This window comes from Pipistrellus kuhlii, unplaced genomic scaffold (genome assembly GCF_014108245.1).
Source record: "Pipistrellus kuhlii isolate mPipKuh1 unplaced genomic scaffold, mPipKuh1.p scaffold_m20_p_3, whole genome shotgun sequence".
NCBI classification, from domain to species: domain Eukaryota; kingdom Metazoa; phylum Chordata; class Mammalia; order Chiroptera; family Vespertilionidae; genus Pipistrellus; species Pipistrellus kuhlii.
The window spans coordinates 9770729-9797758 of record NW_023425529.1 but is presented as its reverse complement, the minus strand read 5'-3'; the positions used below and the strand labels follow the sequence as shown (position 1 = coordinate 9797758).

Below are 27030 nucleotides of genomic sequence, written 5' to 3'. Positions count from 1 at the left end.
GGCAAAGTGCCCACAAAATTCTGGTCTTAAGAATTGAACTCACTCATTAGAATGCCTTGGACATTTCCTTCTAGGTTTTAGTGTTCACACTTCATTAGGAACCATACATAATTTCAACAAACTTAAAGAATATAGCTTTAAAGTCTAGGCAAAGTGTATTTCAATAAAGGAAGACATATTTATTAAAAATGTAACTATTCTGTACCAAAACCACTTTTCTTCCTCGAAGAAATTATAGGGTCTCCAATCTTGAAATATTATAGTAACATATAAACTAATATAATAAATATTTTTCAAAATAATTATTTATTTAATTAGATAATTTAGAAGCATACTCTTTTCTCTTGCCAAATCAACACTTTATATCGCTATGTACTATATAAGAGAAAGAATTACAATTTAAGAGGGGAATCACTTTTACCAAGGGTTTCTGCAATTGTGTTTCACTCCCCTCAATGAAGAAGATAATTAATATGGCAACTGAGTATTTTTTTTCTCCTCCATTGCCTTTTTTATAATAAAGTACTGGGCTGGCATGTATTTTTTATCATGATTGAAATAGTAGGAATCTATTGCAAATTCAGCGAGTCCCATGAGAAATGATTTAAAGGCTCCATTCCTTTGATCTTATTCTATTATGTATTTGATTCTTGTTTGCAATTATATAAATTAAATACATATCAGAATATTTTCATGATTTTTTCCCCTTTCAAATGAAGGAAATCAAGAGATAGAAAATATGGATAAAGATATTTGATAAAAACAGGTCAATTAATGAAGTGTATTCCTGTACTAGAAATAAAATATTTCCACAGTATTTTGTCCTAAACAGAACCTGGCACTTTAAAAAACAAAACTGACTTAAAAATGAGGAGGATGATCCAGATTACTTTATAGGTCTAGGATAAAATGATTTATGGCTTATAATTATATACCTATTAAATAATTCTCATACGCCAAGTATCAAATATACACAATACAACAAATTGGGATGAAATGAGTTATCATAACCAAATTATCGTTGCAGATGGTACACTTTAGGTTATTAAATTTTATTTCCCTTTTTGATAGATTCCATAATTAAGCTCTTATCAAATCCTTTTGTGGAGCTCAACACATTTTTCAGTGTCTTTACTACATAGCTCATCTAGTTAATAACAGTTCCATCATATAAAGTCAATTTCTTTTGTTTAAAATATTTTTACAGTACAGCATACATAATAAAAATACAAATCGTGAGCATAAAATTCAAAGAACACACTCAAAGAAAACGGTACCCAACTTAAGAAACCAAGTATTTTCAAAACTCCAAAAGTCATCTTGCGCTTCCTTCCAGTAATATTTTCTTGCCCTCACCGAGGTATCACTATCCTGACTTTTAACACTATAGCTTACTTTTGCCTCTTTTGAAGATCATATAAATGGAATCTTATGGTATGGATTTTCTTGTTCTGGTATCTTCCTTTCAACATTAGATTTTGTGATGTTTACCCACAGTGCTACAGGCAGTACTTTGCTCATTCTAAGTGCTGTATGTACTATTCCATTAACTAAATAATCCGCAATGTACTTATTCATACTACTATTGATAAACATTTATTTCCAAATTTGGCCCATTATCAATAATGCTGCTACAAACCTTCTTGTACATCTTTTAGTGAGGACAGATACCCCTCTCCCCCTTTACACACAAAACACACAAACCAACCCACTTTCTGGGTACATGCTCAGGCATGGAATTGCTGGGTAATAGCTTACAGATATGTTCAACTTTAGCAGGTATTGTCAAATAGGTTTCCAAACTGTCTTACCTCACTTTTTTCCCTTTCACATTTCTTTATTGATGACCAACTGAAAAGGCCTACATTTTCTCTAACACATTTTCTGACAAAAATAGCCTGAAAAGAACCATTTGTTAAATGACAAAAGGCACAACTTTTTAGTTGGTCTTATTTGTAAAGTAGATTTCTCAAAACACCCCTTTCTTCTTGCATTTTATTTTTCATGTATATATATATATATGGATAGATTTGCATCCATTTAAAAACACAATGAACACATTTATACAGTAGGAGCTCTCTTAAGTTAGCTCCTTCTGACACTCTTCCTTTGTCTCTCTGTAGAACTGAAGAGGAAAAGAAGCACTTTTCTTCTAACATTCTTGCACATGCATTTTGTAGCCTGACCAAGAGGGACTATGGGTTCATTGCGAGCAAATCAGTTTGTAAGTGATGTCAGCCCATATTTATTAATGTGATTAAGTAATATTATATAAGCTGACAGAATATGAATGTGAAAGAGCTATTTCAATGAAACTAAGTTGATAACAACTAACGGTATCTAAACTTAAAAAGCATTCATAAATTAGGCATGTATGACAATCACAGAAGATTAAGCAATAAATGTTATAAAAATCTAGATATATTTGAATTAAGACTGCTTAGCAAGTGTTTTCATTGTAGGCACTGTATCATGGGTGTGGATCATGTAAAAAGAGGTCACTAAGACTAGTCAATGGTTTCATAACTTAAGGAAAGAGAAAGCCTTGCCCTCCTGCTAAAAGGTTGGCAAAGCTGACAAATTTTCATATGTATGTTGTATAAGAAAATAAGGTAGGTAGACACTCCTTTAAAATGATTTCCTGAAAAAAAAGGAGGACCTATGTAATATCTTCAATAATAAAGATTAAAAAAAAAAATTTCCTGAGTTTACTGATTCTTTTTATCTAAGGAACAACAGATTTAGACCATGTCAGATAAGAGTTTCTTTTAATATTTCCAAATATATTGTGAACACATCCTATTTAATAAAAGGGTAATATGCAAGTTAACCATCACTCCATCACAAAGATAGTAGCACCCATAGCCACAAGATGGCAGTGCCCAGTCCTCTCAGCCCTGCAGGAGTCCCCACTCATTGCAGGGGGGAAGGGGAGAAGAAGGCTGCTGAAAGCAGACTGCATGAGCAGCCTGGCAGAATGCTAGCTTTGTGCTGCGCCTGGCCCGCCTTGGGCGGCTTACTGCATGTGACATAGTTTATGTAAAATAAAATTATCTAAAAGTTAATTATCACCACAGAAACATAATTAACAAAAGTGGTACATTACAGAAGGAGAAAAGCTGTAAGAGTTTATAGCCTTAAGACACACAATCAACTGCATGAAAAGACAAAAGATTATTTACAAAAGTATAAAAATATAACATTAACAAGATAAACTACCTTGATAAAAAAAAATTAGGAGCAATATGAAGAATATATATATATATATATATATACTTAAATGTCTGCAAGGACAATTTCAAGGTAAAGGCTTTCAAGATAAAGTTAATCTGCTGACATATTAATAAGCCAATAATATAAACTGAATCAAAGGGCATCACTCTTCAAGTAAAATAAAATGACACTTTTGAACCAATTTGACTATAACGAACATCTCCAACCCCTCACCACTCTGTAGTCCTAAGTAGAACTCTTAGATTTAGCTGTAAAATGTATGGAGAAAGAGCTATGATTATAAATTACAATTACTTTACTTTTTGGCAGTTTAGTGTTAAAATCATTTGGTAGTTTATTATTAAATCATTTCAGGTTGAGCACTTTTCAGCAGAACATTACATATTTCTACCATATATTATTTAAATGTAGTTGTCCCATTTAATTAATAAAAAGATCCCACAAATTGGCTGTTGTCATATTGAGAATATCCTAGATATTCTTCAGGCCTTTTAAATTGAAAATTATAATAGTAGAGGGAGATGTTCCCTCTGAGAATTTAAAGGGAAACTTCCTGGGTAATACTTTGTTTTTTAAAATTTGTTTGTTCTCTATTTTTAATTGGCAGCTCATTGTCTGTTAGGAAGTTCATTGTGTAAGGAAATTTCTGCTGCCAAATGTTCATGACTAAGAACATCAGACAAAAAAAGGAATATATAACATTAAATGACGCATCTGTATCCATTTGGCCTTCTGTAACTGATCAAGCAAAAAATACAAATCACAATCTGAAAAACATGGCTGAATCACATGAACCTCTGCATTAATTAAGTATGAAAGTAAGAACAAAAGTAATACCGAGATGTAATTATAAGGATGAGAAGGCACTTTACAATGTTTATGGGCGTAGGAAAGGAACCTCCGACACTTATAGACAAAAACATTTTTTACTAAATTTGTGATAGCAAAATGAAGATCCCCCACCCAATTCTAAGTAATTAACTTAGAGAAGTAACTTAGAGAAGTTACTTATCATGCTATGGATGATTCAAAAAAGAAAAAGATATGGTGTACTTTCTTAATCAATTAGAAAAAAAAACAAGTTACAAAAAAATTTGGTGTTAAAATATGTGGCTTTAAGTGCAAAAGGAATTCAGAGGTGGGGACCATATAATTGAAAGCAAAAATCTAGAATAAATCAACACCATTCTGTGGCTTGAACTATGAAAATCTTTGGCATCTAGGCAAAAAGCTTTACCACTGGAGGCAACAAAATGGCACAACTGTATGAAATAAGAATTTTGTAAAGAGTGTTTTAGTATGTCAGTGTTTGAAATATATTCAGAAATAAGAGTAGACTACCAGTAATTCTGCTTTTTTTTTTTTTTAATACTCCAGACTACTAACCAAGTAGTATGAATGTACTAGTAGTATTCATGATAAAAGAAATGGATTACCAGAAATTTTACTGATTTAAGATTAAAAAGATTTAGAAGGGAGAAAATGAGAAATAACTATATATATATTACCCTTCAATAATTATTGTAAAAATGAGTCAATGATAGAGTCCATAATCAAAGGTTGTTCGTGTTTTGGAGGGGAGAGGAAGTGCCCTGATTCAAACATATGCTAATGAACAAACTTTACCACACAAAAAATTATTGACTATTGTTTATCTTCATGAAGCCTTGGAGAGCTTAAAAAAAATTTATAGCTTACATGTTTGCTTTCTCGAAATTGTAAACAAATTCAGCAGCAACGATTACAAGCTCATCACAGAGGTGAGAAACTACCTGAGGCCACCCCAGAGAATCAACATCTTATTTAACTTACAGATAAATAGATTTTTAAAATTTTATTTTTCAATTATGGTTTACTTTTAAATATATTTTTGTTGATTTTGTACAGAGAGGAAGGGAGAGAGATAGAGAGCTAGAAACATCGATGAGAGAGAGTCATCGATCAGCTGCCTCTTGCACACCCCCTACCGGGGATATGCCCGCAACCAAGGTACATGCCCTTGACTGGAATCGAACCCGGGACCTCTCAGTCCCCAAGCCGACGCTCTATCCATTGAGCCAAACCGGTTTCGGCACAATTATGGTTTACTTTTAATATTCTGTGTACAGCACAGTAGCTAACGATATACTTTACTAAGTGCTGATATTTCTAGTACCCACCTGGCACCATACATACTTATTATAATATTGTCTATATTTCCTAAGCTATACTTTACATCCTTTGACTATTTTGTAACTACTAATCTGTACTTCTTGATCTCTTCACCTTTTTCACCTGGTCTCCCAACTCCCCTCCCTCTGGCAAACATTAGACTTCTGAATCTATGAGTCGAAAAGATTTCTGAAGGATAGGAATATTGGAAAATTTTGTCGCATTTAAAAGTAAACCTCAACATTACACTCTCAACTGCAAAAAATACCATATGGTAGTTTTCAAATAGATATTATGTAATGATTTCATCTTCAAGAAATTCAGGGTAAAAGGACTTTTAACTAACATAAACTTTAAACTTTAATACAAATACTGTAATACTATCCAGGAAAATTAGCATTTCATTATTTCTAAGAAAAATTTTGATATATTTTCAACTTAAAATGTGACTCTCATCTGTCACATAAATGGATTTTCAAAATAACACTAAAAATGTTTATGGATGTTATTCTCATGTATATAATTCACTTACTGCCACCACATGAGGGCCCCATAAAGCAGGCTTAAACTCCTGCAATCACTGATATGGTAATACTATAAGAAGTACTGGTTTTGTATTTCATCTACACAGGCACATGAACAAAGAGTTGAATACAAGAGAATGGTGTTCCAAGTACACTATTAGATAACATTTCAGAAAATTCTTTCATCACTTTATTACTTTTACTGTAGTATAATCTTTCACTAACACATAATTTCACTTCATAGGATTAAAATGTCTGCAAATGTGATCAACAGGTTTTAGTATAAATTTTGGATAGTTCTTATAAAGACATGGAATCCTTATGTTTATTCACTGGAAGTAAATAATTTCCAAACTCAACACAAACTAGAATTATTTAGGCACAGTTCATTTGCTTCTAAATGGGGATTAACCTCCAAAGGTATGCTTCAGTGGTCTATCTTTAGAAGGCTTTCAATTTCCCTCTTTCTGTTTCCCCTAAGTACTATTTTTAAATAAATCACATATTTTGTGATCCCAACTGGGGTGAGGGTGGGGAAAGAACATTCCATCTTAATTATGAATCTTGAAGATTTTTCAAATATACATGAACAGAGGTAAATGTGGAAAGCATTAGGTGCACAGAGACAGCTGATAAACATTATTTCCTCTTATAAAATTTTCAAAACCCGTTACTATTGGCTTAGTGAGTATCTTAGGTAACCAAGCATTCCCTTATCTAGCGACTTGATTATATTCCTAAAAAATAATCTTACTCTTAAATTTTTATATCCCACTCCTCCCATTCTTTTTAAAAACGATGACAGCTAGAACATGACAACTACTAATATCCCATGTTTCATAGACAAAGTGAATGGCACATTGCTTGCCTCTATTATTTTCATCTTAAACTAAGAATTTCTTAGTTTCGAGAAGCCAATTTTCTTTCACCATAAATTTTATGTAATATTTTAAAAGATTATTGGTGGGGAGGAGTAGGAAAGGATTTACTTCTGACATTCTTTGTAGTTACAGTGAGTACTGGGTCTTCTATTTCTTTTGTATCCCCAGAGTACTAAATGTTGGCTATACTAAACATTTTTAATAATTACTTGTTGATCTGAATTGCTCTTACAGAACGGTACTGTTTTTAATATACAAGAACATCTGCTATTTGGCACTGACTGGGAATGAGATGTTCTGTGTTAGTGAGTTTTAAAATAGTAAGTTTAACCCAGTAAGTACTTAAAGCACCATTTTTACCTTCTTTGTAGGTAGGGGATAATAAAATTTCTCTACGTGAATATGCATATATTTGCTTTTCAAATATCATAATAACTATCTTTTTTTATGATGCTAGGTCTTTTTTAAAACATATTTGATTGTTTGTTTGTTTTTAAAATATATTTTATTGATTTTTTTACAGAGAGGAAGGGAGATAGAGAGCTAGAAACATTGATGAGAGAGAAACATCAACCAGCTGCCTCTTGCACACCCCTAACTAGAGATGTGCCCGCAACCAATGTACATGCCCTTGACTGGAATCGAACCTGGGACCTTTCAGTCCGCAGACTAACGCTCTACCACTGAGCCAAACCAGTTTCGGCAATATTTTTTTTTTTTTTTTTTTTTACAGAGAGGAAGAGATACGGATAGAGATTAAAAACATCGATGAGAGAGAAACATTGATCAGCTGCCTCTTGCACACCCCCTACTGGGGATGTGCCCACAACCAAGGTACATGCCCTTGACTGGAATCGAACCTGGGACCTTTCAGTCCACAGGCCGATGCTCTGTCCACTGAGCCAAACCGGTTTTGGCTTGATGCCAGGTCTTAATTATAAATACTACTACAGGGGTGCCTCGCATAAAGAACGCCTCGCACAGCGAACGCTGCACACAACGAACTTCATTTCATGATTCATACAACGAACTTCGTTTCATACAACGAAGTCGCCCGAGCTTCCACGACCTCTTTGCCCGAGCTTCCATGACTGCTTCGCCCGAGCTTCCACGATCGCTGCCGATGTATTGCATCCTTCCGCGCAGGTACTGCAGGCAGTCGTTAGTCACTAAGCTTAACTTAAGCACGTATCGCGGCAATCGTTCTTCATTACGAATTAAATCACGCACGTATCACGGCAGTCGTCCTTTTAAGTTAAACTCAATATTTTTTTTATATCATGGCTTCTAAAAAACAGGACAATGCTCAAAGGGAAGCGTCATCTGATAACGAGGAGCAACAATCAAACAATCAACCAATCCCAACTGCTGACATCAAGAACATCCTGGTCAAATGGAAAGCAGTTCAGGAGTTTACCAATGCCCACTATCCGGATTCAGCTGAAGCAAACAGGATCAACGATCTTTACTCCGATACTCTTGTCTGTTATTTCCGGCAGATGTTGGAGAAAAGAGAAAAACAAACGACTTTGGACAGGTTTTTTATGAAACCATCGGCCAAAAAGCAGAAAATGGATGAAGATGTGCAAGATTCGGAAGACTCTACTTAGTCTGTCTTAAAATTAAAAAAAATGTGTTTTTTTTTTTTAAATTGTTTTTAGATGTATCTAAATAAAAATAATAACAAAAAATTTATCTTTTTTTATGTCATCTTAGCATATTTTATGCTACAGAACGAATTATTTTTTTTAACATGTATTGTTATGGGAAAACGCGTTTCACATAACGAACTTTTCGCATAACAAACTTGCTCCTGGAACGAATTAAGTTCGTTGTGTGAGGCACCACTGTAGTTACATTTTCCTGTGCATATGTATACACATAAACAAATACTTATGAAGCTATCTGTATACGTATGAATACATATGCTCGTACTTGCATATGTTGGATATGATAAGGAACCATAAAAGAAATGGCGTAGAACCTGTGGTTGAATCGCTAGTAACTCCAACTTGTGACTTACTTGGAATTTTCCCCCCAAACACTCCTCCTGTCATGTGCTTTGTTTGGTAACAGCATCCTTTTCTTAATGACCTGGTAACAGACACAGAGCTATATTCATTCCTTCACCCACTCACTGGTAACTACAAGAGCACTCTTCTAGGTGCTGTGATGATCCTAAGATAGGAAAGCATGCCAACTACCTTGTTAGTAAAAAGACTAGAGCAGTCTACTCTAGAAAAACTTTCCTCATCCGTGAGAAAAGTTTGTTTCTCTTTACTCTCCTTCCTCACCTGAGAACTGAATTAATAGAGTATGAAGAAGGAACATGATGCCTTCATTTCAAGAATTGGTACTAGAGTATTTCAAAAAATATAAATTCTCCACAAGTAGAAGGTAATATTTTGTAGATATGACTCTCAGGACAATTCTATTAATCTTATTAAGCCCTACATGATGTTTGATTTTGATTAGAACACACAGGTAATATGAACATCTGCTTTTTCAGTAAAAGAAAAAGACTAAAACTTCTTAAAGAACCTTCAAGGAGAAACAGTCTAGTATGATATTTCAGAACCAGACTGCCTGGGATCCTCATCTGTAAAAATAACGAGAACCCATCATATAAGGTTTTTGAGGTTTAATTTAATTAATATAAAACACTTAGAATAGTGCTTGGTCACGTACTATAATACTATCTAAATCACTGATTCTCAACAGATGGTGGTTCCAACATGAGCAGGAAATTTTATTATTCTAATTGGGATGATACAGGCATTTAGTGGAGAAACAGGGATGCTAGACATGTTACATGATTTTTGAATGTCCCAGTGAAATTTAGAAATAGCTCAAAATGTGGGCACATTTCAAGATAGGAGGTATGTTTTTTGCAGTCTTTGTAAGTACTCCATCCTCTGGCATAATGGTGAATTTTGATAATATCTACTAGTATATGAACACTGGCTGATTTGTAGAGTACTATCCTTCCTATAATTTGTTTTGTCCTATTACCTCTATTTTGATTAACATTATTTCCCTTTTTCATTTACCACATTTAGGTGTTTTGTTCTGTTTTTTATAAATGTTTTGATTTTTAGAGAGAGGAAGGGAGAAGGGGAGACAGAAACATTGATGAGAGGAACATCATTGATTGGCTGCCTCCTGCACACCCCCCACTGGGAATCGAGCCTGCAACCTGGGCATGTGACCCGACCGGGAACTGAACCAAGTGACCTACTGGTTTCTGGGTCCATGCTCAACTGCTGAGCCACATTGGCTGGGCACCAAATTTAGTTTTTTTTGTTACGATGGACATGATTTTTTATCTTAATAACAAGTTCTACCCATGGCTATGACACTGCAGAACTCCAGATGGCACTATTTACATTGTGCTCTATGCAAACCATAGTCCTGGAATTATGCGACTTGGCAGTCTTGCATCTGCCTTACATTTTTTCTGTTATCTTATTTTTTCTAATTTATTCGTTGTAAAACAGGACAAAGACTGTCTCACTATGCCTTATGTCTTCTTAAATATTTGAGTGTATATACAATGAGTGGCCAGATTATTGTGATCTCTGAACGCATAATCTGGCCACTCCGTGTACTCATGTATAAAGGAAAGCTTGCAAATCTTGATATGTCAAGGGACCAGGAGATAGTGGCCCCTGGCTTGTAAGTCCTCTGCTTCTTTCTAACTACCCACAATGCAGTTCTTATACATAGAAAAACCTTAATTTAAAATCCCAAGTCTGCGGTCAGTCTACACTTAGTGACCAGCTTATTATGTGTTCAGAGATCATAATAATCTGGCCACTCAGTGTATAATATAGTTTAGTATTTAAAAAAATGTATTCACTTATTTTATTCATTTATCTTACCATTTAAACCATTTTAAAATATATAATTTAGGGGCTCTTAACTTAGCTCCAGAACATCTTTATTATCCCAAAAGAAAACACCGTACCCGCTTGGCAGTCACGTCTATTCTCTCCTCCCCCCTATTCCTCCACCATTATCTGTTTTGTTGTTATGGATTTGCTTATTCTGCAAATTTTATATAAATGGAATCATAAAATATTTTATATTTAGCTTCTTTAATGTTTTTAAGTTTTATCCATGTTGTAATATAAATATAAATATAAATATATATATAAAAATATATATATATATACACACACACACTCTTCAATCATTTTCATAGCCGAATAATATTTCAATGACATACCACATTTTGTTTATCCAATTATTCACTGATGGACATTTGGGTATTTCTACCTTTTGGCTATTGTGAATAGTACTGCTAAGAACATTCCTTTATAAGTTTTTTTTTTGAACATTTGTTTTTAATTCTTTTGGGTATGTACTTATACCTAGGAGTGGAATTGGTGGGCCACATGTTTAGGCTTTTGAGGAGCTGTCAAACTGTTTACCACAGTGGCTACTTGCTGACCTTCAGTCTAGTTATTCTATTTAGCATTTCTTTTTTAAGCATTCACCTGCATATAAAACTACTCCCAAGATGACACAGGCTCTATGATTAGGTAAGTATTTCTCCTCTAACATGCAGACTGAGACTGTAAGAGACATTACTTTATTTTGTTGAGGTTGTTTTTGTTAATCCTCACCATAAGATTATTTTCTCCATTGACTTTTAAGGGGAAACAGAGAAACATCAATGTGAGAGAGATACATTGGTTGGTTGCCTCCTACATGTGCCCGACTGGGGCCAGAAATCAAGCCTGCAACCCAGGTATTGGATAACCGGAATCAAACCCAGGACCTTGCACTGTGCAGGCTGACGTACCAACCACTGAGTTAAACCAGCTAGGGCAGGAGGCATTACTTTAGTGCAGTGATAGGAATGATTCCTGGAATGAAAATGGCTATTTCCTCTGCCAAATTGCATAGTTGCCATTTGGCTGGTGTCCTTTCCGTGTAACTTGGCAATTCTATACTTTGAGTTAATGTAGATAGTTTCACTGAAACCATTTTCTATTGTAGTTTATCAGAATATTTTCTTTCCTTTTTACTGTCAGAGTGTATGATACTTCTCTTCCTTACTTTAAACTTCTTGACTTACTTGTATTTTCTATTTCTTTTAAAAATCTTAATTATATTGTTTTCCTTTTGGCCTAAGAAGTTTGACTTCAACAGCCAATCAGGACTGTCCTTTACTTCTAGTTGGCAAACGAAGTAATGAATTCTAAATTTAGCTTCCCGGCTACTGATAAAATGATGTTATCAACCACCAAATCTTAGTGGCTTACAAAAACAAGCATACATTTCTTGCTCCTGGATCTGTGGGAAACTTTATTTCATAATACCAGAGGGGTCCATATCTGCTCCACATGTTTCTCTTCTAAGGGCAGTAGCTACCTAGGACATCTCATCTCATAGTAAAGTGAGAGGACAGAAGGTCAAGACAAACCAAATTAAACATCTGAAGTGTCTGCTTGTGTCAGACCTGCTGATATTACATTGGCCTAAACAAGTCACATGGGTAAACCCGATAGAATGGGAAAAATCTCCTCCTTCCATGGAGGAGGGAAAGGAGAGCAAGTATTTGCTGAACAATAACACCATAAACCACAGCCCAGCAAAATAAGACAATTAGGGGCAACATAATGAGTTTTCAAAACGTTAAATTTATTAAGTTTAACTTCACTTTGAAGTTAAGCCTTTTGTCCTTTTTAAAGTAATAATTTTCTTTCTTTCATAAAATTATAGTAATTGAAGTCAGTAGAGCTTTAAAAATTCTTATCACTTAACAAAGTAAAAAGTTGGAAACCCTATGTCAGTCCCCCAAAATTTTAGGACAATTTTACTAGTCCAAAAAAATCTCAAAGTCTACAAGAAAAACACACACACAACACTCACAGACCACTGAATGTAATCCCAGGTCTGTCTGGCTCTTATTCACTATTCAGAGGCTACTCCTTGGCCTGCAAAGACACTCATTTTCTCCCTTTTCAGGTGTCATTACCCCAAGTGCTTGTGATTAGGAAAGTCTAGTTTTAGTGAACTAAAATGTCACTACTTATTTCTAGTGATCTAACTTTTATCTTAAAAATAGTTCTATTTACTCTTCAGGTCTATATATAAACTTGGTTTTATAATACTTGGGCTCATGTACTAGTAAATCTTTCTATCTCTGACGTGAAAATTTTAACAGGCAGAACATAAAGAATAATGTCCTATGACTCTAACTTTAAAAAGATGAGCTATTAGAAAGATTAAAATTTAAAAAGTAGATAGTGGCTTTACTTCCAATGTGAAAGGACACATATTTAATAGTTTTGCCTGTGCACAAGTGTTTATAAATACTACTGATTTTGTCACAGCCTGATCAAATGTTAAAACTATGCAAAACAGCAGCACAGTGTGTTTTTTTCTCTCACAGTGCTGTTGAAAGAATGAAGCAATTGGCACTCCTGTAATGACTGATTCACTCATTTCACTCCTGTCTCCACGGCCTGTTTCCACCTCCTACTCTGGCTCTTCGTCTTGTTTTTTAACTTGTATTCTCCAGCTTTAGTCATTATTAAAATGCTATAGCTGCCGAAACCAGTTTGGCTCAGCGGTAGAGCGTCAGTCTGCGGACTGAAAGGTCCCGGGTTCGATTCTGATCAAGGGCATGTACCTTGGTTGTGGGCACATCCCCGGTGGGGGGTGTGCAAGAGGCAGCTGGTCGATGTTTCTCTTTCATCGACGTTTCTAGCTCTCTATCTCTCTCCCTTCCTCTCTGTGAAAAATCAATAAAATATATTAAAAAAAAAAAATAAAATAAAATGCTATAGCTACCTCATCTATTCAAAACTGGGGTAGGATGGAAGAATGTGACACTGAAATGTGCTATATATGGAAAAGCTTATAGAATTTCAAATTTGTCAAAACACGAATTTCCCATGAGTCTTGCTTTAGCGAATGAAATTCACATTAAATGACTTACCAGAGAGGATCTGTGAAATAATGTCCCAATATGGCAACTGCCTTTTATTATCCTACTGATCTTGTCCATAATTGGAGAATTTGATCTTATATATTTAGATTTCATAAATGGTCAGATATAAAATAACAGGGAGAGAATTGTAAGGGAAGTTTCCAAAACTGGGATGAGAACTTAACTCATCAGTTTTGAAACTCACATTTGTGTCATACCTACAATTTATTTAAATGAAGTATCTGTTTATGGAGTATCTATAGAAGTTATATTTTCTCTAATTTTAAATATGCAATTCTTATTAAAGTAAAAATTTTAAAATGTCCTTGTATCATAAGCAACATACCTGCAGGTATGATCATCACTCACACTTGCAATTCCGTGGCCTTCTTTGGGGTCAAACACCAAACCATTAATGAAATCTGAATGGCCTTCTAAAATCTGACATAAGGGGAAAAATTAATAAGAACACAGGAAAAAAAAAACTACACTATTCCTACCTAATATTTTTCTTCACTGCCTTAAAAGCTTTCACTGCATGCTTCTCTTTTCCATAAATATTTCTTAGCAATCTGCTATTTTTAAAGCATGACTTATACACCCACTTTTCTGAAGGTTTTTCTTGGAAAGAAGCTGATTATTCAACACACTGCTATTAGCTTAATCTTTCTTTTCTAGTATGCATTTCTTATAAAAACACCATTTTTTTTTTTTTTTTACTGTACCTGTCCTCATATCACCTCCTCTCTCACTTATTACATAAAGTTTAAATAAAAATTAAAGCTGGAACTTCCTAGGGGCACTGAGTTAAGAGTCCCCCTCAACTATTTACTTCATACCTACTGTCTACACACCTGCTGCTGCCTAATAAAAACAGTATAACCTTCACCTTTAAGGTCTTTATTCACTTCTTCAATGTGACTGTCAGCACTGGAGATAGCCAGTATTTAGGAGAACCACAATCACAACAACCCACAAATTTGTTTCTGGCTACAGAAGGAACAAAGGGGAAGGTGCAAGGTGAGAGATTATGTGAGCCAGTAAGTTTCAATATTTTAATGACTATTGTTCTTCCTTCCTCCATGCATTTCAAAAGCTCAAATTTGATCTTAGTAATAGAGTGATTCTATTTTGAACTGCTATTTAGAAATATATCATGAAGAAAAAATTTTGATTTAAATATTCTTGTCTAACTTTTACAAACTCAAATCCTCTATACATTCTTCAAAGCTTATGCCACAGTATACAAGACAAACTAAATTAATATTAAATTTTAATGTTTATTAATCCTAGTACATTAACTTTTTTTACTCCTCCCCTTACCTGAAGATACGTTTTTTTTGATTTTTGAGAAAGAGAGGCAGAGAGAAAGAGAAACATGTATGTGAGAGAGAAACATTGATCGGTTGCCTCCCATATGGATCCTGACAGGGATTGATCCCAAAAGCCAGGATGCTCCAATCAACTGGGTCATACAGGCCAAGGCCACTTTTGTTTCGTGGTGAGAACATTTAAGGTCTACCCTTAACAACTTTCAAGTACATAATACAAAATTGTTAACTATACTCACTATAATATACACTAGTCCCAGAACTTACTCATTCCTAGAAATTATTCAGCTTATGATTTAAAGTTTGTACCTTTATACCATCTTGTCCACATTTCTCCTATTCCCCAGCCTGATTTTTACTGCAATTCTACCCTCTGTTTCTATGAGTTACACTTTTTAAAATTCCACATTTAAGTGAGATCATGCAGTCCAGTTGACCCCTGAATAATGTGGAGGTTAGGAGTGCTAATCCCTTGAGCAGTCAAAAATCTTGACTCCCAAAAAACTTAACTACCTCAGAATCTATTGGGAGTTATTGGGGGTTGGTTCCAGGACCCCTGTGGATACAAAAATCTGAAAATACTCAAGTCCTCTAATAAAATGGCATAGGTCAGTGCAAATAGTTGGCCCTACACATCAGTGCACTCCCAACTCTGGATTGAAAACAGAACAGGTACTTATTGAAAAAAGCCACGTATAAGTGTATTTGTGCAGTTCAAAACTCTATGGTTCAAGGGTCAACTGTATTTGTCTTCCTGTCTGACTTTAGAGAACTATTTCTTATAACAATAGAAAACACACATATAGGGTTTAGAGTGTACAAAGCAGTGTTCTAAGTGTTTTAGACAAATTAGTCCATAATTCTATGAAGCAGATGCTATGATTATTCCTATTTTACAGATAAGGAAATAAGTACAGAGTCTGGAAAGGTGACCAAAGTCATACTCTTTTTTTTTTTTTTAATATATTTTATTGATTTTATATAAAGAAGATGGGAGAGAGAGAGAGTTAGAAACATCGATGAGAAAAAGTCATCGATCGGCTGCCTCTTGCACACCCCCCACTGGGGATATGCCTGCAACCGAGGTACATGCCCTTGACCGGAATCAAACCCGGGACCTTTCAGTCCCCAAGCCGACGCTCTATCCATTGAGCCAAACTGGTCTCCGCCAAAGTTATACTCTTATTAAAGTGGCAGAGTTGGGTTTAAACAAAGGCAGTTTGGCCCTGTGTCTGTGCTCTTAACAAATTTGTAACCCTGCCTTGCACTATGCTGTAATGACTGTTTCTTTAAAGTTTGACTGGTATACTATGTGTGTTCATGTCCATTATACTCCTACTATATACCAACTGTGAACTTTGAATTCTCCCTCATTTACTGTGCCAACCTAATATTTTAATTTAATAAGTGATATCAGATTAATATTCTGCAGTCTTTACTAAGAACCTAGATACTTAGCCTAAAATAAACAAGACCCTAAATTACATACTTTAAAGATGATCATAAAAAGTCATCTTAAATTAGAATAAATCCAATTTAAAAAAGCAAGAAATGTTTTAAAATAAGCTGCAAATTTAGAAATTATACTTGTTAAGCATACCTTGTATTCATTTTTTTCTTGAAGATCTGATGTAAACAATCTAATTTTCATATCAGCAGCTGAAGTACAAAATCTGGAAGCAAAAGAAAAAAACAACAAACCTACTTTTAGCCACTGTAAATGCAAGTTGTCATCCAAATTCCCTCCAGTCACCAAAGCTATTTTCTTGTTTTCTTTTGGGCAGAAGGGGTATGTGGTGACTTTGTTATAAAAAATGTTATACAGCCATTATGGAAAGCAGAAGGTACTTAAATTTAAGAAAACACACAAAGTTTAGTATATTCTTGGTCTGTCTTTTCAAAAACAAAAGTGTACAGTTTTATTATAAATCAAAATACCAATTTAACGTTTAACTTTTTCTTGAGAATAAAAAGATTGATTTAAAAAGTATCCTCATTTTAGCTAGGTAATATTAGACATTAAAAACATCAGTCTTTGGCTTCTTCAGCTATCGATAAGCCTTACATTTTCTAGCCCTCTAAATAAATTAAATCAGTTCTGACTACATTAACGTTAAGCATTTTTTTTTTTCCTCAGCTGTAAACTTATTCAACAACATTCCAATAAAAAAAAAGCAAGGCTCCTAATGTGTTGGTACATGTGACCATCTCTTCTCAGTGATTGGGGAGGGGCATACAGAAGGCCTCAGTGATATGCAGGGTGGAACAAAAGTAGGTTTTCAGTTGTGAGTATAAGAAACACAGAATTTATTCTTGTATTTTTATTTATTAATTATTGTATTGTTTTCCATCCAAAGAACTATAAACCTATTTTTACCCCACCCTGCACATATCTCTTTTTGGCATGGATGCTATATTTCATATATACAAATAGTAGGTAAGAAAAACTAAAAAACATAACTTAATCTACCTAATTGTTCTTTTTTGAATTTGTCCCATTAATGTTTCAGGTATTCCTTATTTCCCACACAGAGGAAACTCTAGAACAAATTTGCTATTACATTAGTAATGTGAGTGTCTCTCCTAAAGCAGGTTTTCTCATAGTTATGTCATAAAGAAATCACTGAAAAATCTGTTCAAAAAATCTCATCTCTAAAACAGATAATGGCTATTTCAGAAGGTTTTAGAAAGAAATATCTCAAGCAAAACTGTTTGTAAAAAAGGTATGCATATGAGGCCAATTAAAAAAAAAAAACATGAGAAAAAATAGTTACAGGCCTCCAAGTATCTTTACTTAATCCTATCTAATAAAAGGGTAATATGCAAATTAACCGTCACTGTCACAAAGATGGCAGTGCTCATAACCACAAGATGGCGGCGCCAAGTCCTCTCAGCCCCTCAGGAGTCCCCCAGTCTCAGGGGGGCAGCCGCTGAGAGCAAGGCTGCTTGAGCAGCCTGGCAGAGTGCTTGCTTCATTGCCACGGCAACGGGGCAAGTGTTCTGTGCCCAGCTGCGGATGGGCCTCTGGCCAGACCACGCAGAGAGCTATTGGCGCACAGATTCGTGCGCAGAGTACTCGTAAAAAAATAAATACCGTAAATTAAACAAATCACAAAACTTTATGGTCAACTTTGTGTTGTTCTACTTTCCTCTAAATCTTTGCTGCTTTACTTTAAATATGTTTAGAGCAATTATATCATTCTTTAAACTAGAAAACCTCAGTGAACTGAAGATGAACAGTTTACTATCCATCAAGTGAGTATAGAAAAAGAGAAAACAAAGGGATGGAGAGAGAGAACAGAATTTAAGGCAACTAAATGCTAAAGATAAAATATAAAATATTATGAAGAGATTCTAACTTTTGGATAGAAGTTAATGATGATAAGAGAAATAAAAAGTTATACCTTAGTCATCTTGATGGACTACTATTCAGTCAGGAAAAGACTACATACTGTGAAATGCCATGAAACAAATGTAAAGGAAAATAAGAAGTATAAAAACTTATATATACAGTTTAATCAGAATTGTATAAATTTACCAACAAAAATGGAAAGAGTATTAGGTGTATAGCTGGCATCTAAAAATTTTTTTGTATATTCTAAACTTGATATAGTAAGTATTATTTTTATAATAAAAATATATAATTTATTTGAAAACAACAAAACTGTACTTTCAGCTTGCTTTAAAATTATTGCTTTTAAAATTAATAGCTGGTTAATATTTTTAATTTATAATTTATATTGGTACATTTCCAAAGTAGCTTTGAGGCAGCTAATAAAAAAGCAACATCAAAAAAGATGAAACAATACAGCAAATCCATAAAAAAAGTACAGGAGAGCAGGTACCAAATAAAACCACCACGAGCCCATGTGGCTCAGTTGGTTAGACATCATCCTGTGCAATGAAAGGTTGCTAGTTCAATTCCCTGTCAGGGCACATGCGCAGATTATGAATTGTGGGCTCAATACTGCACAAGAAGCAGCCGTTAAACATAAAAATGTGACCTTGGGCTATGTTTAGGGCAGTAAGGTTGATTAATGACTCAATCAAATTTAGTTCTCTTAATGGACTTATACTTTCAATAAGTGGTAAACTTTATGAAGAAGCTGTGAAGACAAAATGATTCAGATGAATCTCAGGTAGAGAGCTTTGTCGTAGGCCCAGCCATGTACTCAAGCCATCATTGCCACGATTACATATTTAAACCACAAATTCAGACAATAAGCCTAAATTATGAAATAATAGCAAATGTTAAAATAGCTACTATCTACAACTGGAGAAAATGGAAATAGAGGAAAAAAGTCCTTAATGATCAAAAGCTTCAGATCACTTAACACAAAGGACATTAGCAAATATTGCACTTAATAATGATTTTAAACTTACTTGATTACTGGAGGAAGTGAATCAAGTCTAGTCTCTGGGCTCCAAGCTATGCCACCAACCCTGATTCCATGATGAATTGTTTGTAGTATTTTATACTGAAGGCCTTCAATGTCTGCTTCTTCCTCCTAAGCAAAAACAGGCCATGTTATAATAAGTTATGAGAACAAACATTATAATACTCCATTTTATGATAATAAAGAATTTACCAGGAGACTATGTACAGTGAGTTCTCTTAATGTAATTGATAGGTTTGTGACTTTGGGCAAAATGATATGTATAACAAAACCAGTTTTTTTTTTTTTTTTTTAGAGGCTAGTTAATATAAACAAGAATTATGTTCCTATGGCATATTTCTGGTCACAAAAACATGACCAAACTTGTAAATAAAGACCCAAACAACTTCTAATATTAATCACTGAACTGTGAGCTATACCTAATTATAAGAGCCTATTTATCAATACTATCTAGTTATTTACAAAAAGTTTATTAATGATAAACTTTTTCCTGTAGTAAAATGTGCTTTAGAGTGAAGAAAAATGACCTTAGAAGAAAGGCCTCAGATGTAAGGAAAAGTGAGTAAAAAAGTAAAAAGCAAACAGGTGAGTAAATTAAATAAACATTAGCCAGATAAAACATCAAATTTGTGGGTTAAATAAAAATAAAAATGATAGAGAGCTCGAATATGACAATAGAAGTCTGGAGGGGGTGATAAGAGTTCATGTGTCAAAGGTTCTTGTTTTAAAAAAAATATTTTTATTGATTTCAGAGAGGAAGTAGAGAGAAAGAGAGATAGAAATATTAATGATGAGAGAGAATCACTGATAGGCTATCTCCTGCATGCCCCCCACTGAGTATCAGGATTGGGCCTACAACCCAGGCAAAATAGAACGTAAGACCCGTCAGTTTGCAGGCCGATGCCCTAACCAGCCAGGGCAAAGGTCCTTGTTTTGTTCATAAAGTTAAAGATATTAATTTGGACTTTGTTAAGTATGCATGTTAAAAAGTCTTTGGTAACCATTAGAAGAAAAATGGCATTAAAACAAACTATTAAGAGAAAAAAATGAAAGAGGGGAACAAAACAGACAGAAGACAAAAAAAAAAAAAAAAAAAAAAAAAAAAAAGACCAACGAAAACCCCACATTCCAAAGTTTTCAATAGTAAAAAACTAAAAGTAAACCAAATATCCAATATAGAATAGATAATTGTAGTATATTCGTATTATAAAACACTATACAACAGTGAAAATAAATAAAGTAAAAAATGGAGGAATCTAACAAATATATCAATAGCAACTAACCGGAGAACATAATACAGAATAATTTTATTGATATAGCTTAAAACACGAAAAAATAGATTTGCAACACCTATGGTAACTCAAAGGAGAAAAAAGTCAGAGATGGTTATTTTGGGTAAGAAGGGCAAAAAGGGCAGAATACCCAAGGGGCTTCAAAAGAATTGCTAATATTCCATTTCTTAAGCTAGGTATATAGGAATCTATTTTATTATTAGTCTCTATACCAGTGTTTCCCAAACTTTTGACATATGTGTACCCCTTCTATAATTTTTGTAATGCTGAGCACCCCTCATACTCATGAGAATGTAGAATTAGGCACAGGTAAGCACGGTGCAGGGCATACCCCCACCAAACTCTTCCTGTACCCCTGGGGGTATGCGTATCCCACTTTGGGAAACACTGCTCTATACCATATATTGATAATATATATTTAAAAACACATTTTATAAGCATAAAACACTGTGATTTTAAAAATAAACAAACCATGGTTTTATTATTTAAATCAATACCCTGTGTCTGAAGACAAAAACAGAATGCTTCTTTTTTTTCCTTTTCCTTTATATATATATTTTTTTTCTATTGGTTTTTAGAGAGGGAGAGAAACATTGATGTGAGACTGAAACATGGATTGACTGTCTCCTCCATACCTCGATGAGGAATCAAGCCCACAACCCAGGCATGTTCCCTGACCAGGAGTTAAACCTTTTGATTCACAGGACAATGCCAAACCGAGCCACAATGGCCAGGGCAAAAGCAAAAATTTTCATGACAAAATTTTCCAAAGGAATCTTCTATGTTAAATGACTAGTTATCTTTTATGAAAGTTTATAGGATTACAAAATAGCAGGAAAAAATCTAGAGCAGGTGAAACTTGATATTTAATGGAATACATGTGTCTATATGGAAGGGAATTATCTGAAGGCTTGTTCTAAGAATTGCATTCATCCTAAATCTAAATGCAGAGTTTTATAATGTGTACTTTAACTGAATCCCAGTGGACGTGTTGATTTTTCCAGGGTAGCCTTTGAGATCTTAACAAAGTCATTCCACAAATACATTCTACATCTCTTTCTCTATGTAATTCAGATGTCCCTTGAAAATAAATTTAAATTTCAGATGAACTTTAGAGTTAACAGAAAAAAGTTTTTCCATAAATGAAAAAACAGGTTAAAATGTATTTATCAAGGAAAGAAAAACACTGTCAAATTTTATTACTTTGTAATTTGTGTATATAACTGTATGGCTAACAGCCAGATATACCAAGGCAGCAACCACTAAACAATTTTAAAATAAGGTTGGAAGCCCAATCATAGCTGACTTCATAGTTTGGGCTACATCTATTTTTCTACACTCGACAAATCAATCTTCTAAAAAATGAAGTTTTTACCATCAAAACAGACATTATTTTGCTACTGTAACAACAGTGCTGACAATTAGGTCTTGTATTTTGTTATCCAAAGTATATATGGAATTATTTGGTGGTCATGGGGATAAAGTAATCCCAGGAACTGTACAGTCTGAGCTTTATGTATTGCCAGTGAAACCTTTTTTTCCTGGCAGCGATGTCTGCCATTGAGCCAACTAAAAGGCCAGAGTGTATGTGTGGTACAGGCAGAGACAAATGCTATTTTGGGTGTAGGCAGTATTGTATAGGCAGGAAATTAAGACACTTTGTGAAAAACTTACCATAATACATATAATTACACAAGGCTCCAGCATATTTGAGGTTGGAGCCAAGCCAGGTTGATGAAAGGGCTATTTTAAGGATTTGAAATGGGCAGGCTTTCCTATCACACTCATTCAAGGCCAAGTATAGAATTTTAGTTAGTTTACCTACTCTGCTTCTTTCATTGAATGCTTGAATCTCTAGTACATCATTGAAAACACGAGTTTGCACAACCCTTTTCTGAACACTTTCAGTGAGAGGGAACTACCTATTTCTTGAGGGGAGATTATTCCATTTAGGGTAAATCTAATGAGAAGAGTTCTCTTTAACATGAAACCAAAATCTTTTTTACCTGTAAATTCTATTAAGGACTCCAAATTCTGCTTTCTGGAACTACCCAGAGTAATAATTCTAATTCAGTGATGGCAACTACTTGGCCATAGCTGATTTTCCCTAAGGGGTACAGGCTCAGAGAAGACTTGGCATCACATACAACTGTGAGATTTGTCTTTAAGTTCATTATCTCCTTAAGATCTCTACACACTGCTGAGAACTGAAATAAACATCACTGCCACTTTATAGAGAATATAGAACTGTGTAGTCCAATATAGTAGCTATTAGCCATATGGAGCTTTTAAGCACTTGATATATGTAGAGATCAAGCTGAGACGTGTACATTTTATAGAGTGCAAAATCCATGCCAGATTTCAGAGTTAGTATAGAATATAAAATATCTCAATAATGTTTCATATTGGTTGTACATAAAATACTTTGGATATGCTAGGTAAAAGGTTAATTTCATCTGCTTTTCGCTTTTTATAATGTGGTCACTACATTTAAGTTTATATTTGTGGCTCACATTATATTTCTATTGGACAGTCCTGAATTAGCTCTCTTTGGCAGTTTAACACTGACTCATGGTGAACATCCAGATGATTAAAAACTGGAAGTCATAATTCTCCCTTTTAGCTCTAGTAATCTATCATATTAAGACTTTATATTCATCTTTATTGAATTTTAGCTTGTTCAACTTGACCCATCAATTACATATATTATATAATATTTGGATTCTGAGCAGAGGCTGACATACAGTATGTGCACAGACAGTATGTTAAATGAACTCTGCCATCCAAAACATTAGGTATCCTTCTCACCTTCATGTTTTTGCCTGAGTCAAGTGTTCTCATCCAAGTCCCAGTAGAGGCCTTAATTCATTATTGATGACCCTGTGAATAGACTTAGAACCTTTCATGCTCTCTCTTCCGATACAAATAGGACTATTATACACGTTTTCTTATTACGCTGGTTTACATTTAAACATCTCCTTGAGGGCAGGGTCCTTGCTTTTTTAAACATGTATCACCAGTTCCCACACCAGATCTGCATTTCATAAATATTTGACAAATATATGACATCAATCAATACTATCTTCAGCTTAAATTTCCATCTTTCAAAAGAACACTATCAGATTCGGAAAAATGCTTTGCTGAAATTCATATTCACGATATTGAGAGTTTTTCTTTCACCAGTCTTAGAATAAGATTGCCTTTCTGATAGGAATGAGGAAATCTTTCAGTTTGATTTACCTCAGTTATCTCTCAAGACAAGAGGGAGCCATGAAATTAGGTAGTATGGGACTTGAAGCTTCTATCATGAGACTAAGAACAATGTTTAATAGTGTTTAACTAGATAAAAAACATAACTTCAAAGGGAAGCAATATACTTTCAAAGTTTAGCAAAGGTTTACCAACATTAGCATAAGCTGTTATCAGTGAAGTATCTTCACTGTCATTCACTGTAGTTTCACACACTAACCTGAAATGTACATGTGCCAATGACCACGTAATTATCACCACCATATGCAATTAGGTTTCCCGAATCCCCAGTGTCAAAGGGATTAAATTCTACCACGTGCACACAATCTTCACAATCCACGGTGTAGGCTGCATTCCTTGTAGCATCTTGTTTCATCTTGGATGTCAAAGCTTGAGCAGTTGGTAACAATAAAGTAGCCTTCTACTGGACAAGGTCATGAAACTGTGAACTACAGCACAGACACAGTTAGATAGAAACGGTAAAAAATATTCACTTTCAGCAAATGATCAAAATGAGAACAGACTATTGCAAATACCACAGACAGCAATAATATATATATATATATATATATATATATATATATATATATATATATATATATTTGAAGAGGAAATCACTTTAGTAAATATATTTATAACAAGTTAAAAATAGTTAACATTTACCCTGCAACTTTTTGCAGGTGCCATGTTAACCATTTTACTGACAACATAGCACCAAATATTCCTATAAACCTTAAGAGGGAGGTACTGCCTGCGGTTCCCATTTTACAGATGAGAAAATCAAGACTTTAGGACTTTATAATTAGCTTGCCCAGGTCAGGAGATGAGCCAGAATTTGAAAACATGACTATGTGTTGGACACCAGTGCTAGAGAAGAAAAACAACACAGCTCTGGGCCACGAAGGGGCTCACAGTCTGGGGCAGTGATGGTTCAGCGTGAAAAGAGCTGCATTATCAACAGGTACAAAATACAGGATAGGGAAGGAATGACAAAACGTGTGTCATGAAAATTAAGTATTCACATAACCCGCACAAAAACTTCAGCTAAGCTGTCGTGGTCTGGTATGCACTCTGGACGTAGTATTCCCCAAAGAGACATGGTTTCTATAGGATTTTTGTGTTTTTTTTGTGTTTTTATTTATTTTTATTTTTTATTGGTCGCAGGAGTTGCCCTGAAAACAGTTGGGCTCGATTACAAGCTTATGAAATACCCGATGAGGACGTATTGAGAATCAGATGAGTCCCACCTCAGAAAGCCAAGTAACTAGCAACCTTACAAGTGGGCATCTGGGGTTGAGCATGGAGCTTAAGGCGAGGCACAGAGGTGTGGGAAGGCAGAAGGCTCGCGGTGAGGACACTCGGTCTAAAACAGTGTCCAGTCTCATACATCATCGGGGTCTCACAGTGCACAAGGGGGGTGAGGGGGGCGCGGACATGTGCCAGTAAAACTAGCCCTCCGGGGAGGGGAGGGAATGAGAGGCGATCCTACCCAGAGCCCAGATGCCTCCCCCTGTGGCAGGCAGATCGCTGGAGACCCCGCTGCCGCCTCCCGGAGCCCGAGGTCCGGGGGGACAGGGGCGGAGACCCGCCTGGGGACAGCAGGGCGGCCGGTTAGCCAAGCAGCGCGGCCCCCGGGGCGCCGTGGTACCCACCGGAGGGAAGCGGGAGTCGCCACAGAAGAGGCGGTATCCGCGGAAGACGCTAGAGGCTCGCCGTCGATTCTGCTTCCGGGTCAGAGGCCGGCAGCGGCGATTGGCCCTCAGGCCCTCCCGCGAGATTTAAAAAGGAACTCAAACAGCCGAGAGAGTTTGCGGCTGGGAGGGTCCTCCCTGCAGCTGGACCCGCGTCTCCTAGGTCTCCCCCGAGCCAGGTGAGTCTGGCCTCTCCTCCGTCCACACGTCACAGGTTCAGTGGCGACTCAGGCCGCGGGTTTTTCGGTGACAGGAAAGGTCCGTGGGATTTTTTTTTTTTTTTTTAAGTTATTTGCGCGATGGCTTCGCCCTGGAGCCAGCTTGGGTCTGGGTGTATGGACCGGAGTTCACAGGATCTCCTGGCGGGTGGGGCTGGAAGTCGGAGGCCCTTGGAGGGCTGCTTACGTTAGGCGAGAAGCCAGGGTTCTAGTCCCCAAACCTACGCACACCCCAGTTCGGCTGCCTTCTCCCTGTCCCTGTTATATCCCCCCGAGGAACTTTCTGGACCTACATTCTGACAGCGATTGCAGTGACCACTGTCTTTATTTATTTATTTATTTATTTATTTATTTATTTTTTATTGAGCATCTACTAAGTGCTGGGCACCAGGGGGAGTATTTCCTTGTCTCTCTAATGTCTCATAATCTTTCGGGATAAGAGATATCTTCCCCCCTTTGCAGATGAAGATGTATGTGCTCATCAGATATTTTAAATACCGAAGGGCATACAGCTAATACATGGGGAGTCTGGATGTGGACCCTGATCTCTCTGATCTCACACTGCCTCCCCAGTGATAGTTTCCTGTCTCACAGTGTTTGCTTCAGTGCGGCTTGGAATACAGTTGTTTATTATTATTATTAATAATTTTTAAAACATACAAGTGTTTATGATCTCTGCCACCTTCTACTACTGGTTTTGTGTAGTGCAGACTGACATTCAGAGGGCTTGCATATTCGTTGTCTCACTGTCTCCTCATAACTGGCTGGAAAATATTATTCCTGTTATCTACCTAGGCAGTCAGGTTAAAAGCTGCCTAGGCTCACACAGCCAGCTAGCTCCTGGGAGAGTTGAGACTAGATCAGGGTTGGCAAACCAATGGCACTGCCTGTTTTAGTGCATCCAGTTCCCAAGCTAAGAATGGATTTTTACATGTTTACATGGTTGCGGGGGTGGGGGAGCGTAGAGGGGGTGGAATGGGGGGATCATTAGAGGAATGATATTTTGGGATGTGTGAAAATTATATGAAATTCAAATTTCAGTTTTTATTAAGTTTTAATGAAGCTCATTTGTTCATGGGTTGTTGGTGGCTATTTTCACATGGCAAGGTCAGGTTGAGT

General features: G+C 35.6%; 2 protein-coding genes across 7 annotated transcripts in view; one reads left to right on the top strand and one right to left on the bottom strand.

Annotated features, from left to right (window-relative positions):
• Positions 1-25738, bottom strand: part of NUP37 (nucleoporin 37) — a 31455-nt gene extending 5717 nt beyond the window's left edge. For 2 of the 3 annotated variants that reach the window (XM_036457259.2, XM_045587592.1), the window contains exons 1-5: positions 25655-25738; positions 24223-24451; positions 19448-19572; positions 16665-16737; positions 14080-14174 (exon numbers count right to left, since the gene is read on the bottom strand). In XM_036457259.2, coding sequence (XP_036313152.1) covers positions 14080-14174; positions 16665-16737; positions 19448-19572; positions 24223-24378 — 449 coding nt within the window. In that variant the 5' untranslated portion in view covers positions 24379-24451; positions 25655-25738. Of the gene's footprint in view, positions 1-14079; positions 14175-16664; positions 16738-19447; positions 19573-24222; positions 24452-24850; positions 24955-25654 lie in introns of those variants that run through there. The other variant, XM_036457258.2, reaches the window with a different exon arrangement.
• A 35-nt stretch (positions 25739-25773) lies between these two features.
• Positions 25774-27030, top strand: part of LOC118729796 (PARP1 binding protein) — a 45958-nt gene continuing 44701 nt past the window's right edge. For 3 of the 4 annotated variants that reach the window (XM_036457257.2, XM_036457252.2, XM_045587591.1), the window contains exon 1: positions 25774-25872. The gene's annotated coding sequence lies outside the window, so the exon portion shown is untranslated. The remainder of the gene's footprint in view (positions 25873-27030) is intronic. The other variant, XM_036457254.2, reaches the window with a different exon arrangement.